The sequence below is a fragment of the Rhinoraja longicauda genome, chromosome 1, assembly GCF_053455715.1.
Source record: "Rhinoraja longicauda isolate Sanriku21f chromosome 1, sRhiLon1.1, whole genome shotgun sequence".
Lineage (NCBI taxonomy): Eukaryota > Metazoa > Chordata > Chondrichthyes > Rajiformes > Arhynchobatidae > Rhinoraja > Rhinoraja longicauda.
Window position 1 is genome coordinate 125,188,643 of NC_135953.1, and position 16,275 is coordinate 125,204,917.

At 40.9% G+C, this 16,275-nt stretch overlaps 1 protein-coding gene across 3 annotated transcripts in view; it reads left to right on the forward strand.

Moving 5' to 3' along the window:
• Positions 1 to 16,275, forward strand: part of ttc29 (tetratricopeptide repeat domain 29) — a 237,649-nt gene that overhangs the window by 115,063 nt on the left and 106,311 nt on the right. For all 3 annotated transcript variants that reach the window (XM_078406097.1, XM_078406087.1, XM_078406107.1), the window contains one exon: positions 7,759 to 7,853. In XM_078406097.1, coding sequence (XP_078262223.1) covers positions 7,759 to 7,853 — 95 coding nt within the window. The remainder of the gene's footprint in view (positions 1 to 7,758; positions 7,854 to 16,275) is intronic.

The following is a 16,275-nucleotide window of genomic DNA, read 5'->3' on the forward strand; positions in this document are numbered from 1 at the left end:
CAACATCCTTGTAAATCTTCTCTGTACTCTTTCCAGCTTAATGGCATGTTTCCTATAGCAGGGTGACCAAAATGGAACACAATACCTCAGGTGCAGCCTCACCAACATCTCGTACAACTGTAACATAATGTCCCGACTTGTAACCTGAAAAATCTGTTATTTAAGCCCCACCAAAGTCCCAATGGTGTTGGATTTTTGGGGTTTCACTGTAGATGGATTTTCTTTTGTGAATGCTTCTCAGATGGTAGAAAACAATCTCAGATGGTAGAAAACTGTGAGATAGAGCAGAGATCTCTACAGTCTACCATCATAACACTGAGAGTCAATTTGACCTTGGTCTCGATGGAAAGCAATACAGGAATGAGAGCTTGGCGGAAAATCTTCTCACAGCATGTCGCATATCCAATAGTAATAGACTTAGAAACCTGAATCTGTGAAGATATTGCGCACCAGAGACTTCTAGGTAGGAAGTTCAGGCACTGAAAACTTGATGGGAGCAGTAGGTTCTTTGACGATAGGCATGTTTTTGTCTTGCTTCACGAATCCTGATCCACTGGGCTAGGCAAGGCCACAACAATGTTTCCAGCAACGGAGGCTTCCCAGCAGTGTAACCACTGAGGCACTCATGGAATGGGATTGCCAGCACCAAGAAGCTGGAAAAAACCTTCCCTGTCAGTGGTTGTACATCGAACTTTGGAAGGTGTTTGACTGGTCTTCTGTCATTTCTGATCCGTACTATGTCAGGCATTTCAGTGTCGACAAAAAAAGCAACAAACTAGTGTGATAAACCCCGCGCCGCAGACCAGAACCTGCCCGGTAGGCCCAGCTCGCCTGCCGCAGACCGGGGACTCACCCACCATTGACAGAGGGCCTGCTCCATGGACTGGAACCCTCCCGGAAGGCCCGGCTCGTCCGATGCGGATTGAGGACCAACGGCAACCCCGGTAAGTGGACTGGCTGCGGGATGGAACGCACGGCCTCGACAGGGGAGTGGGCTGCTGGAGGCAGGAGGCAGGAGGCAGGAGGTCATGCAACAACCTGGGGCTTGGCTGGACCGGACGCCACTCCAAGAGGCCGGGCACATGGACCAGACGTGGTCTACAGCGGGGGAGCAGAGGCGGAGTACACCATGGCTATGCTTAGCCTGGCTGACCCTGTAACACCGCCAAGACAACGGGCCTTCATGATCAGGTCAAGAATCCTGCACTTACAACAACTGCGACTTGAAAATGGCGCCAAACAGGTGACTCTATATACTGTCTCAGTGTGCTACTGCTAAACACTTGTACTGTATCTGAGATGTTTATTTAATATGTATCTAAGTGCTTATGTATAGTGATACTCCTACTGAACTGTATACAAAAATGAATTTCACTGTACCTCGGTGAGCATTTTTAGGCCCCATATCTAGTAAAGATGTGCTGACTGACTTTGGAAAGGGTCCAGAGGAGGTTTACGAGTAAGATCCTGGGGACGATTGGGTTAAGGTATGAGAAGCGTTTGAAGGCGTTGGACCAGGTACTCGCTGGAGTTTAGAAGGACGAGGGGGGATCTCATTGAAGCGTATTGGATAATGTAAGGCCTAGATAGAGTGGATAGAATGTTTCCAGTAAGGGAGAGTCTAGGGCCAGAGACACAGCCTCAGAATGAAAGGACGTACCTTCAAAATTGAGATGAGGAGTCATTTCTTTAGCCAGAGGGTTGTGAATCTGCAGAGTTAATTGCCACAGATGGTTATGGAGACCAAGATATTGGGTATTTTATAGGCTGAGACTGATAGGTTCTGAGTAGGAAGGGGGCCAAAGGTTAAAGGGAGACCGCAGGAGAATAGGTTGAGAGGGAAAAATAGATCAGCCATGATCGTATGGTGGAATAGACTCAATGGGCTGAGTGCCTTAATTCTGCTCCTATGTCTATGGTCCTATGATCTTATGTCAATTATAGTGCAATGCCTACTGCACACACAGGTGGTAGGTAGTCTAATCTTACAATTGATACAATTTCATCTGTAAATGATCACCAATGCAAAATGATCTCCAGTTTGTTTACTTTTCAATGCCAGCACACTCTATTCTACATACCAGCAAAATTGGACCCGATAATAGTAACTTATAAAAAAGGGTGCTACATAATTTTAATTCCAAGCCCTGGAAGAAAATATGTACAAAGTGTTTGACTGTGCAAATAACATTAAAGTTGATAATACAATGCAGGAAAATACAAAAAGCTAAATTGTGCAGATGCCAGAAATCTGAAATCAGAGTATTTTGCTCATCAGTCAGCATCAATACAAAGAGAAAACCAAAGATGACATTTTAGATGAGTGACGTTTTGACTGAACGAGTGCGGTTAAACTGATTCAGCTACCATTAATCAGCTACCCAATGTTAAAACACTGGGATCAAATAATGTTCCTACAATTAACCACTGTAAATTAGTAGATACTGAGTTTATCATGTTTGTTATTTTTATTGGGAATTAAGGAGATCATAGGGTTAACCAAAACATGTTTAATTTACTAACGATCATTACACTTCATATACTTTCTTATACCTTTTTGGTCATGGAACAAATTTTTTGTGACATTAAGTGCTGCATCTAAAGGTGTCTAGCCACTAATTCACCATATCACCACCTGCTCTTCATAACCCAGTGAGCTGGCTCCACTGCATCATAACATGCCAATGCTTAGACTAGTTGCAATCCATGTTACTTGTGGCACTTGTCATGAATCATTAGGCTGTGATGTGTTTGATTGATCTGGTAATTGATTGGCTGAGTCATGTAAATCCACTGTGCTCACAGATTCAAAAGGCATGCAATATCAAAAAAATCATTCAACTTGTGAGTGCAACCTGAATGTAGCAATTTGTTAGCTTTACAAAATTTGAGCAAGCAGTTAGCTGTGATGAACTTAATTTATAACAATAAAAAATGTTACGGCAGAAGACATGTTTTGCATTCCCTACTAATGATAACCCACTTACATTAAAAATGAATATTGCTTTTGTTCAATGGACATTATATCTGAATGTCCCAAGATTGAATAGGCAATTGGTCCTGAAATTTTGCATCCATTCTGGTAGTTTTCCAATGTCAGTTTAATTGGGCGTCTGCTATAATGATTGCAAATGTGGCTGAGACAAGGATATGCTCGTTTACAGCCTCGATTCATGGGTATTGTGGGAATGCATAAGGATCGGGTACTCTGGCTAACTCTACTGTGCAAAAAACATGACATTAGTGCAAAAGCATCATTTTTTAAAAAAAAGTGTGTCCTTGGTAGTGCAAGAAGTGGATCGTAGTATTCCATTGTCAAGGTAGGGTTTGCACGTTGTTTCCGTGAATCCACCATCCCCGAGTCCCCAGAATCCCTTTGTTCCCAAACAGCCATGTACATCCCTACATGTTATTTCATCTTAAGAGGTATGCTGAGGGAACAGTTCCAGGGGTTCAACCAAGTAAAAAAAAGGACTGACTGTATTTACTATTTAATTTGATGGAGTCAATAATAGTAAATGTGGGAAGTTTCATCCCAGTATTGAGGAAAAGCTGGTTACACTCTGCTGCGCAGCCAAAAATGCAGAGGGAGAACAGTCTTAATGGTCTTAATATTGTAATGTGTAATTTTTCCTGTTTCCCTGTGTACGGGCTAGTTTGTCTCTCTATTGTGGGAAATGAGTAATGATGTTTTGGACTATAATCCAAATTTTGAAAAGGAAGTCCTAGCATTCTTAAAGAATATCAAGGTAGATAAATTCCCAGGGGCTGACAAGGGTGTCCTTTGAGGGAGGTTCTGGAGGAAATTTCTAGGGCCCTGACAGAGGTGTTTACATAATCTCTAACCATGGGGGAGATACTAGAAGACTGAAGGGTGACCAATGTTGTGCCTTTAATTAAAACGGGCTGCAAGAACAATCCAGGGAACTACAGCCCAGTGAGTCTGGTGTCAGAAGTTACTGGAGGGGATCCTGAGGGACAGAATCAATGCGCATTTGTATGGGCAAGGTCTATTTAAGCATAGTGTGTATGGCTTAGTGCTTGAGAAGTTATGTCTCACATTTTTTGAAAAGTTCACCAAGAGGATTGACAAAGGCGGGGTGGAGCATATTGTTTACATGAACTCAAGCAAGGCCTTTGACAACGTCTCGTATGAGAGGCTAGACCAGAAGGTTAGGTCATATGGGATCCTGGGTGAGATCAGTTGGATTCACAATTGGCTTGATGGAAAGAGTCAGAATATGGTTGTGGAGGGTTGTTTTTCACTCAACATCAGTAGAATTCAGAAACCTCAGTTCTTGTTTGTTGTCTTACAACTTCTGGCAAAATTAATCTAAACAAAATTTAATTTCAATTACCTGGAAAGCCAGTCCATAGTTAATTTGTTTACATTGTTTTTGCTTTCATAATGTATGGTATAGGCTAAGAGAAGATTAGCTTAGTTTTAGTTTAGAGATACAACATGGAAACAGGCCCTTCGGTCCACTGAGTCCATGTCTACCATCAATCACATGTACACTAATTCGATGTTATCCAACTTTTGCACCATACACACTAGGGGTACAGGCATCTTTGAAAAGTGGAAATTGAGAAGTTGAGAAATTGAGAGGTTGAAAAATTATTAGACAGATATCATGCCAAATTAGAATGAAAGTGAAAAAGTATAGTAAATATAAGTTGAAAAAATATTGCAACAGGTCAAGCAGATTTTTTAAAAATAATTAAATAATTTCATAAAGGCCACATGTTTACTCCACCAAGAAAGAGGCAGAAGGGCTTGGAAGAAAAATGAACATATTGGGTCCAACTGAGGATAGCGTTCTTTTCAATTTTTAAAACTTTAGATCCACTCTCCCATTATACATCTAATAATGTAGAGGAGCAGAAGAAGAATCTGAAGAAGGTTCTCGACCTGAAACGTCATCCATTCCTTCTCTCCAGAGAAGCTGTCTTTCCCGCTGAGTTACTCCAGCATTTTGTGTCTACCTTCTAATTATGTAGAGATGGCCACCCAGATTAGATTCCCCATATTGGGATTTGCACTTCAATGCTCATTTGACAGTTCTGTATGAGTACCAGCCTCCAAGGAGCAAAAAGTGGACTGCAGTCTGAGGAAACATAATCTGCAACCTTAATGATGAGAAATCTATATTTCGCTCAAGTGAAGAAATAACAGATTATTAATGGGATCTAATTAAAGGAGCGGCTTGGTGGCACAGCGGTAGAGTTGCTGCCTTTCAGTGCCAGAAACCCGGTTTGATCTTGCATAGGGGTGCTGTCTGTAGAGAGTTTGTACTTTCTCCCCGTGATCTACGGGGGTTTTCTCTGGGAGCTCCAGTCTCCTCCGACACTCCAAAGACGCACTGGTTTGTAGGTTAATTGGCTTGGTAAAATTGTAAGTTTTCCCTAGTGTGTGTTAGATAGCATTGGTGTACGGGGTGATCGCTGTTCCGCGTGGACTCGGTGGGCCGAAGGGCCTGTTTCCACGCTGTATCTCTATTTTGCAAAATCTTGACTTCTGGACTTCGCAGTCCCCTGGCAGATTTGGAAGGCTGCTTCATGTACCAGGTATTTTTTTGTGTATATTCAGAAGTATTCTTTGGTATCTGTACTTCATTGCGAGATGATTTGAGTTTAGGAGCAAGGAGGTCCCACTGCAGTTATACAGGGCCCTGGTGAGACCCTACCTGGAGTATTGTGTGCAATCTTGGTCTCCTAATTTGATGAAGAACATTATTGCTATTGAGGGAGTGCAGCGTAGGTTCATCAGGTTAATTCCCGGGATGGCGGGACTCACATATGATGAAAGAATGGGTCAACTGGGCTTGTATTCACTGGAATTTAGAAGGATGAGAGGAGATCTTATAGAAACATTTAAAATTCTTAAAGGATTGGACAGGCTAGATGCAGGAAAAATGGTCCTGAAGTTGGAGAGTCCAGAACTAGGGGTCACAGTTTAAGAATAAGGGGTAGGCCATTTAGGACTGAGATGAGGAAAAAATTCTTCCCCAAAGTTTTGAATCTGTGGAATTCTGTGGAAGGCAGTGGAAGCCGATTCACTGGATGTTTTCGAGAAAGTTAGATTTAGCTCTTAGGGCTAAAGGAATCAAGGGATATGGGGAAAAAGCAGGAACGGGGTACTGATTTTAGATAATCAGCCATGATCATATTGAATGGCGGTGCAGGCTCAAAGGGCCGAATGGCCTACTCCTGCACCTATTTTTCTATGTTTCCATGTTTCTGCAACAAGAATTTAAGTTGTGAAAAGGTCATCACATGCAGCAATTCCTGCAGCAGTAGTCATAGCCTTTGACCTGGCACTTCCCATAAGGAACAAGCTTTTGTCTTCAGGTAATTAGAAGATTGACAGTTAGGCTATTCCTACTTTTGTGGCTTTCTGTTGCCTTATATTGTGTTCAATCTTCAATCACAATAAATAAATCTGTATGTTAACGAGAGTCATATGAGAGAAGGTATTTATTCAGTCTGAAGAATGGTCTCAGCCTGAAACGTCACCCATTCCTTCTCTCCTGAGATGCTGCCTGATCGGCTGAGTTACTCCAGCATTTTGTAAATAAATACCTTCGATTTGTACCAGCATCTGCAGTTATTTTCCTACACTACGTCACATGAGAGAATGTTGCTGTCTTAAAGAACAGCAGTGTAGGTTTAAAAATGGTGACTCAGTGAAGGTCCAATAATTGCTATGTGTGAGAGAAGAAAAAGGAGATTTAATTAAGTGCTTTATGGTGATTGCAACAGCACTGGATTTTCAGGGAGGCTGTGTTGAGAATGCTGTAGATAATGAGACTGAATGGTGTAACTGTAATGAGTGAGTATTCTGGCCCTTTACTTGCCTTAACTGTAGAGCTATATATTTTTTCTCTCTCTTCTTATGGCAGTGTTTTTGTTATTACTGAACTTTCTATAGGTGCTGTGGGATGGAGAAGTGGGGTAGGGGAGGAGTGATGTAGGTGGGATGTTGGGGATTGATACTTAAAGCAATTTGGGAGTAAAGAGTAGACTGATCCAGTGCCTCAACCAAAGATCCTAACGCAGTGAACCCTGGTGTCCATTCACTCTCCTGTAATTATTTCTCCTTTAACTTTTTCTATGGTGTTTACAGGACATGAAAAAATGTTTTCGGGGGTTATTGATCCCAATCGCAGAAGTATGTTGGAATTCTGATGCATAAGCAATATCCACACAAACATGCCAAAAGGGTGTGTTGGAGACCCACCTTGTTGAATTCCTCATCTGCTTTCATAATTGTTTCAATCTCAATGTATTTTGTCTGATCTGTTATTGAGAACTTGAAAGTTGCACTACACTTCACAAATAAGTGGTAGTACCGGGAATATTAACCTCCTTACAATCCCAGACGAAGTGCAGTATTAAAAAAGGAAGAAGGATTCAATACCAGTTTAAAATGTTCTTTTCATAGCTTCTACTACATTATCTAGATCATAATAATGTTAATTCAGCATTGTTAATATCACAAAAAAATGTGCATTCAAAGATCAAATATAATTAAATGATTGTTAACTTTGTTGGCCATTTATAATATTTTTGTCCTTCAGCACTGGGGGCTCACTTCAAAAACAAACGAATCATGCTTGTTATCTTTCTTTCTTAAGATACCATTAAATATCAAATAGCAAAATTTGAAAATAGTATAATCTTAAAAATAATTTATTTTACTTGCATTTTTTACTCCAATATTTTTCTAAATGATTTGTCTCTTTCTCTCTTCCTTAGTACTTACAGACATATTTGGAGCTGTCTAGTTCCATAGATGATGATGATGCTGGTTTAGGCAAAGCCTATGAAGCTCTGGCAATGGCCTTACTAAGGTAGGTTGTATTTTGCTACCTCAAACTTGTTCAGCAGTGAAATGCAAAATTGTTAGAAGTGTGTTCCCAAATATTACAAACTTATTCAATCTGAAGCATTTCTCATTGATCTACAAAAATATTAAACATTGAACATAGCAAACATCTAACTATTATCTTTGTTCCAGCCAGTGTATTTTAAGTTTAAAGTTAAGCATCAAAATTTTCCAAACTCCCAAAATATTTTCTTATTTAACCTTTATAAATGTGCGTTAAGTTAAAACAAATTTTTCATTACCTTATCATTCTGTCTATTTTTTAGTCAGGTTGAGATGATTAAATGTATTCCCAGTGGCAGCAGGTGTGTTTTTTTGTTGCAAATGCTTCCACAGTATCACAACTCCACCATTAAACATACTGCATTTATATTAAATGCAATTCAACAGTCCAGTAAGCATCCAAATTTATTAAATTAAACTGGTTCTATCCTTGATTAAAATTTAGAAATGACCAAAGAAAAAAATATAATTGAAAGTGTTTACATTAATTCATGAAATGAAGGAAGTCGTTTAAATTTCCACCTGTCACCAATCCCATTTTCTTCTTGCTAAAAGCTTTCCTCCTCAAACTTGGTGGCACAATTGGCAACCCCCCTGAGTGACTGTTTTCATCTCTGCTATATTTGATTTCTCCACACTGAACAAATGATTAAGTTTTCATGCATTGGTTCAGCCAAAATCTGTGTTCACTCAACCATATCCTTTATTGATTACTTCTTCAGCAAACAGTAGGCCGTGTGTGATGTACATAATTGGACAGTTGTCAGGGGATAAGGGTGTTAAGAGTCCTGTTTCTCCAGCTGGAAATTGGAAACACCTTGATATACAAATAGAGTATGTCCCATCTCTCCTCAGCCCTGAGATGAAGGAAATCTGTTTTCTGAGAAAATAAATTAACTATTTAAGGCCTCCAATGGAAGCATCTTAAAGCAAAGAATTTCTTCCTCAAAATGTTCAGTGCTGCATGGTAAAGGAAAGTTGATATTATAAAGCCAAGCTTTATTAGAAATTGCCATGGAATGGTGCATTAAGTGCCTAGATGGATTATAATGTACAAATAAGTTTCATTTTTGTAATTTGTGCACTTTATGAAAAATCAAGACATCCATTTGTATCTGTGAATGAGGAAGATTAATAACTTGCTTCTTTCAGCAACACAGCACTGTTAAAAGCATGGTTACCTTTCTTATATTTGAAATTATTTTGTCTTCTTAAGTACATAGAAAATACATCTTGGATAAATATTTGGACACTAGCAGCTACATTGATTGTGTAAATATATTTTAGAAATAATAACACCACATTGCCAGGAATGGTACCTTGGAGATTACAGTGAACAATGTTAATCAAAATCCCTGTCTTTCTATTTTTTATTAGAAAAAATATACTATTTATATTAAATGGTTAAAATCTCTACATGTTCAACATTTGTGAAGTTATATTAATCATTGCACTTTCTAGGTTGCTGATACTTATGCAAGGAAAGGATTTTCTGTCTTGGTGGGAAGGATATCGATCCATCATTTGGATTTTTCCATTACTCTGACAATATTTCATGTACAATGTTCTCTGTATTTTTAGACAAATTCCTTGATAATAAAGAGGAAGAAACTTAGAATAATATGTTCCAAAAGGCTGGGCAACATAAAAGAATGTGAAATGTTTAAAAAACACACAAGAAAGTGGGAGCAGGAATAGGCTACCAGCCCTCTCATGTCTGCCCCACTCTTCAACATGATCATGATTGGTTTATGTTGGCCTCTGCTCCTGCCATGTTTCAGTTCCCCATAATCCTTCGTTCCATGTTCTTTCAAGTATTTATTTCCATGTTAAATACTGTATATCTAATGATCTGACAACCACCCTTGGAGGCAAAGAATTCCAGAGATTCTCCTCCGAGAGAAGACATTTCTACAGACCTGAGTTTCAAAAATTACTCTTATTTGTAGTTTTGCTCGCAATTCTCCCAATTGTGAAAACATCTCAATATTTACCCTGTAAAGTCCCCTTGAGATCTTGCATGTTTGAATCAGATTGCCCTTAATTCTTGTAAACTCCAAGGAGTACAGATCCAAACTGTCTCACCTCTCTTGATAGGCCAACTCTCTTGTCCCAAGAAGTAACATGTTGAATCTCCTTTAGTCTGTCTACACTGTACAATATACTTTTTTAGGTGAGGGGACCAAAACTGTGCATGATGTTCTAGGTGCGGGTCACCAACACCCTGTACACTTGTAACAATAGCTCCCAATTCTTAAACCGGAAACCCTTCACAATCAAGGTCAACGTGCCAAAACTAATCAAAAACTAATTGATGTACCTGCCTGCTAACTCTTTGTAGTTCATGCACTGGAGAACCCAGATCCCTCTGAACTTCACACGTTTGTAGTTTCTCTCCATTTAGACAATGATCTGCCATCTGATTCTTTATATGGAAACATAGGAAACATGGACATCCCCATATTAAATTCCAGATTTTCACCTATTCACACATTCTTTTGCAGACATAAGATGTCATCACAACATACCCTTCCACCAATATTCATACAATGAACAATCTTGGAAACTTTTCATTTAGTTACTTGCTCAAGACTATTAATTAAATGGGAAACATCTGTGGGCTAAGAATCAATCCCTGAGGTAGTCTACTCGTTATATCCACCACCCTGAAAGAACATATTTATTCCAACTATGTGTTTGTTATGTGGCAGGCAGTTTTCAATCCATAACTTTGCACTTCCTCTAATATTATGTCTTCAACCTCTTATGTAGTACCTTATCAACAGCCTTCTGAAATTCTGAATACACTCCATCTAAAGATATCATCTTTAAAAGTTAAATGACTTTTGTGCCATTCTTAGTAATACTGAACTACAGGAAGATTAGAAAGGGGAAAAAGCCATTCAGATTTGGAACACTGCTCTGCCTTTTAATTAGATCTGCATCTCAGTTAATTTTACCCAATTGCTACTTGATGCTATTAACAGTATCTACAGTCAATAGATATTGCTAATCTAAATTAAAATCAAGAAATTGCAGGTGCTGAATTTCGGAAATGAAAATGAACACTGCTGGAAAAACTCAGGAGCTCTCACAGCATCTGGAAACAGATGGAAACAACATTCTCTCTCTCTCTCTCTCTCTCTCTCTCTCTCTCTCTCTCTCTCTCTCTCTCTCTCTCTTTCTCTGTCTCTCTCTCTCTCTTGCTCTCTCTCTCTCTTTCTCTCCCTCACTGTCCTCACTAACATGTCAACCAGCCATTTATCACTGGGGAGAGATCTCACCTTATCAGCAATATTTCCCTTTGATTAATCCAACCCTATTCCTAACTTGAACTTGCTTTTTTTCTCACTTTTCCAGCATTGACGAAGGGCCTTTGACATAAGGCTGATGAATGCGTGGACAGGGGATTGATGCAGGAGGGAGAGATTCGGGTTATTGGACCAGTGACATCTCTTCAGAGAAGAGGTGACCTGTACAAGAGGGATGAGTTGCATTTGAACGAGGGGGGGCAATATACTGGTGGACAGAGTTGCTGGAACTGCTCAGGAGGGTTTCCTAAACAGCTCTAGCAAATCTATCCAGTGGGTTGGGACCCAAAGTTGTAGTGTGGTAGGTGAGAAAGTTGAAGCAAATGTAGAAGTTATAACAAGTTAGAACAGTAGCCAGGACAGATATGGGCAAGAGGAGAGAGGAAGTTCTGATAAGCTAAACGGCATTTATTTTAAAGCAAGAAGCCTGACAGGTAAGGCTGTTCAACTCAGGGCATTGATAAGCACGTGGAATTATGATATAGCTATACACAATGTAGCTATACATAAACATGGTTGAGGGATGGGCAGGACTGGAAGCTCAATGTTCCGTGGTACAGATGTTGCAGGCATGATAAAATTGGAGGCAAGAGAAGAGAGAGAATATAATTGTACTATAGGTCCCCCAAAGGTTAGCGGAAATAAGCAGGGCAAATATGTAGGGAATTCAAAGATAGATGTAGGAATAGCAAGATTGCAATGGTAGGCAGTTTTAACGTCTTAATATTGACTAGGACTTGGGTTTAGCTTTAAGTTTATTATTGTCACGTATACCAAGGTACTGTGAAAGGCTATACAAACAGATTTGATTACAATTAAGTCAAACTCAAGTACAAAGGAGAAGACAGAGTCCAGAATATAGTTCTCAGCATTATAGCACATCAGTTCCATAGACAAAGTCCAACGTCTACAATGGAGTAAATGTGAATTGGACAGTACCCTAGCATATGGAAAGATCGTTCAGAAACCTGACAACAGAGAGGAAGAAGTTGTTCCTGAGTCTGCTGGTGCAAGGAGAAGAAGGAGCAACAAGTCTTTGATTATGTTGGCTGCTTTTCAGAACCGGCATGAAGTGTAGATGGAATGGTGGAAGGTCTGGACTGTGTGATGGACTGGGCTACATCTATAAGTACATGTGACATGGTTAAACAAGATATTGAAGAAGGCCTATGGCATGCTTGCCTTCATCGAGCAGTGCTCAGAGTAGAGGAATTGGGATGTCATGTTACAGGTGGCTGGATGTTGGTGAGACTGCACCTGGAATACTGTGTGTTCTGGTCGGTATACTATGCGACGATTTGTGATTAATCACAGAGAAGAGTCATGAGGATGTTGCTGGGATTGGAGTGCTTGGGTTATAAGGAGAGATTGGATATGGCTAGAACTGTTTACTCTGAAGCAAAGGAAGCTGAAGAGTGACCATAAATTATGAAATCATGAGGGATTTAGAAAAAATAGTTGGTCACGGACTTTTTTCCCTGGTCTAAAAACTAGAGGGCATTGGTTTAAGGTAAGAGGGGAAAGATTTAAAGGGGGCCCATGGGGCATGTTTTTTTACACAGATGGTGGTGGCTATATGAATTGAGCTGCTAGAGGAAGTGGTAGAGGTGAGTATGATCAGCATTTAAAAGGCATTTGGCAGCTTCATGGATAGGAAAGGTTTAGAGAGATTGGTATCGATGGTGGGAGGTCTGGTGTGTGTGATGGGATAGGCTGCATCTACAACTCTGTAATTTCTTGCAGTCTTGAGCATTGCTGTTCCCAAACCAAGCTGTAATGCAACCCCATAATATACTTTCTATGGGGCATCTTTCAGACTTTATTTTAAACTGTAGAGATACAGTGTGGAAACAGGCCCTTCAACCCACCAAGTCCACACTGACCAGTGATCACCCAATACACTAACACTGCACACGAGGGGCAATTTACAATTTTACCGAAGTCAATTAATCTACAAACCCTTACACCATTGGAGTGTGGGAGGAAACAAGAGCACCCGGAGAAAACCCATGTGGTCACAGGGAGAATGTACAGTACAATCTCTGTACAGACAGCACCCACAGTCACGATCAAACCCGGGTGTTTGGCACTGTAAGGCAGCAGTTCTATCGCTGCGCCACCATGCTGCCCAAACTGGTTTAGAAGTTTAAAACTATTAGGTTTTTAAGAGTCATTGGGGACATGCCGAATTTTCTCAGTCACCTCAGGAAGCAAAGGCATTGGTGTGCCTTTTTGACTGATGCAGCAATGTGGTTGGTCCACTACAGATCATCGGTAATATGAATACACAGTTTATACAGTGCTGCGTTCGCTTTTTAAAAATCCCGAATGACCTTTGACAAATTCCATGATTCCTTGCGTTTATCGAGATACCGAACTCGCTTATTAGAGTGTTAACCATCAGGGTTCCCTAATTCCGCCAGCCTTGCCCTTCACTCTAACTCCTGTTAGAGTGAAGCACAAGGCTGGCAGAATTAGGGAACCCTGGCTGTTGAGGAATATTGAGACTGTAGTCTGGAAAAAGGAGACATAATTCTGGAACAGGCAGCCAGGGAATGACAAGCCAGACAGCTAAAAGTCAGTGGGGGGTGGGGGGGGGTATGCTAATGAAGGGGGTTCCGTGGGCAGGATCAATCTGCAGTGGAAAAGCAAGGATTGATTAAGGATAGTTAACTGAGATTTTTTGACCAAGATAGTTGGCAAAGGCAAGGTAATAGATGCAATTCACAAATGCAAAATATTTCATCAGCCATCTGATGTGCTTTGCGAATGAAGGAAAGACTTTCAGTTAGGAATTGAATTGCCTACCACAGAATGTCCAAACACCAGCCTGCTCCTGTAGTCACAATATTAATAGACAATAGACAATAAGTGCAGGAGTAGGCCATTCAGCCCTTCGAGCCAGCACCGCCATTCAATGCGATCATGGCTGATCACTCTCAATCAGTACCCCGTTCCTGCCTTCTCCCCATACCCCCTCACTCCGCTATCCTTAAGAGCTCTATCCAGCTCTCTCTTGAAAGCATCCAACGAACTGGCCTCCACTGCCTTCTGAGGCAGAGAATTCCACACCTTCACCACTCTCTGACTGAAAAAGTTCTTTCTCATCTCCGTTCTAAATGGCCTACCACTTATTCTTAAACTGTGGCCCCTTGTTCTGGACTCCCCCAACATTGGGAACATGTTTCCTGCCTCTAATGTGTCCAATCCCCTAATTATCTTATATATTTCAATAAGATCCCCCCTCATCCTTCTAAATTCCTGTGTATACAAGCCTAATTGCTCCAGCCTTTCAACATACGACAGTCCCGCCATTCCGGGAATTAACCTAGTGAACCTACGCTGCACGCCCTCAATAGCAAGAATATCTTTCCTCAAATTTGGAGACCAAAACTGCATACAGTACTCCAGGTGCGGTCTCACCAGGGCCCGGTACAACTGTAGAAGGACCTCTTTGCTCCTATACTCAACTCCTCTTGTTATGAAGGCCAACATTCCATTGGCTTTCTTCACTGCCTGCTGTACCTGCGTGCTTCCTTTCAGTGACTGATGCACTAGGACACCCAGATCTCGTTGAACATCCCCTCTTCCTAACTTGACACCATTCAGATAATAATCTGCCTTTCTATTCTTACTTCCAAAGTGAATAACCTCACACTTATCTACATTAAACTGCATCTGCCATGTATCCGCCCACTCACACAACCTGTCCAAGTCACCCTGCAGCCTTATTGCATCTTCCTCACAATTCACACTACCCCCCAGCTTAGTATCATCTGCAAATTTGCTAATGGTACTTTTAATCCCTTCATCTAAGTCATTAATGTATATCGTAAATAGCTGGGGTCCCAGCACCGAACCTTGCGGTACCCCACTGGTCACTGCCTGCCATTCCGAAAGGGACCCATTTATCCCCACTCTTTGCTTTCTGTCTGTCAACCAATTTTCTATCCATGTCAGTACCCTACTCCCAATACCATGTGCTCTAATTTTGCCCACTAATCTCCTATGTGGGACCTTGTCGAAGGCTTTCTGAAAGTCGAGGTACACCACATCCACTGACTCTCCCCTGTCAATTTTCCTAGTTACTTCCTCAAAAAATTCCAGTAGATTTGTCAAGCATGATTTCCCCTTCGTAAATCCATGCTGACTCGGAATGATCCTGTTACTGCTATCCAAATGCTCAGCAATTTCGTCTTTTATAATTGACTCCAGCATCTTCCCCACCACTGATGTCAGACTAACTGGTCTATAATTACCCGTTTTCTCTCTCCCTCCTTTCTTAAAAAGTGGGATAACATTTGCTATCCTCCAATCCACAGGAACTGATCCTGAATCTATAGAACATTGAAAAATGATCGCCAATGCTTCCACTATTTCTAGAGCCACCTCCTTAAGTACCCTGGGATGCAGACCATCAGGCCCTGGGGATTTATCAGCCTTCAGTCCCATCAGTCTACCCAAAACCATTTCCTGCCTAATGTGGTTTTCCTTCAGTTCCTCCATCACCCTAGGTTCTCCGGCCCCTAGAACATTTGGGAGATTGTGTGTATCTTCCTCAGTGAAGACAGATCCAAAGTAACGGTTTAACTCATCTGCCATTTCTTTGTTCCCCATAATAAATTCCCCTGCTTCTGTCTTCAAGGGACCCACATTTGCCTTGACTATCTTTTTCCTCTTCACGTACCTAAAAAAACTTTTGCTATCCTCCTTTATATTATTGGCTAGTTTACCCTCGTACCTCATCTTTTCTCCCCGTATTGCCTTTTTAGTTAACTTTTGTTGCTCTTTAAAAGAGTCCCAATCCTCTGTCTTCCCACTCTTCTTTGCTATGTTATACTTCCTCTCCTTAATTTTTATGCTGTCCTTGACTTCCCTTGTCAGCCACAGGTGTCTCTTACTCCCCTTAGAGTCTTTCCGCCTCTTTGGGATAAATTGATCCTGCAACCTCTGCATTATTCCCAGGAATACCTGCCATTGCTGTTCTACCGTCTTCCCTGCTAGGGCCACCTTCCAGTCAATTTTGGCCAGCTCCTGCCTCATGCCTCTGTAATCCCCTTTGCTATACTGTAA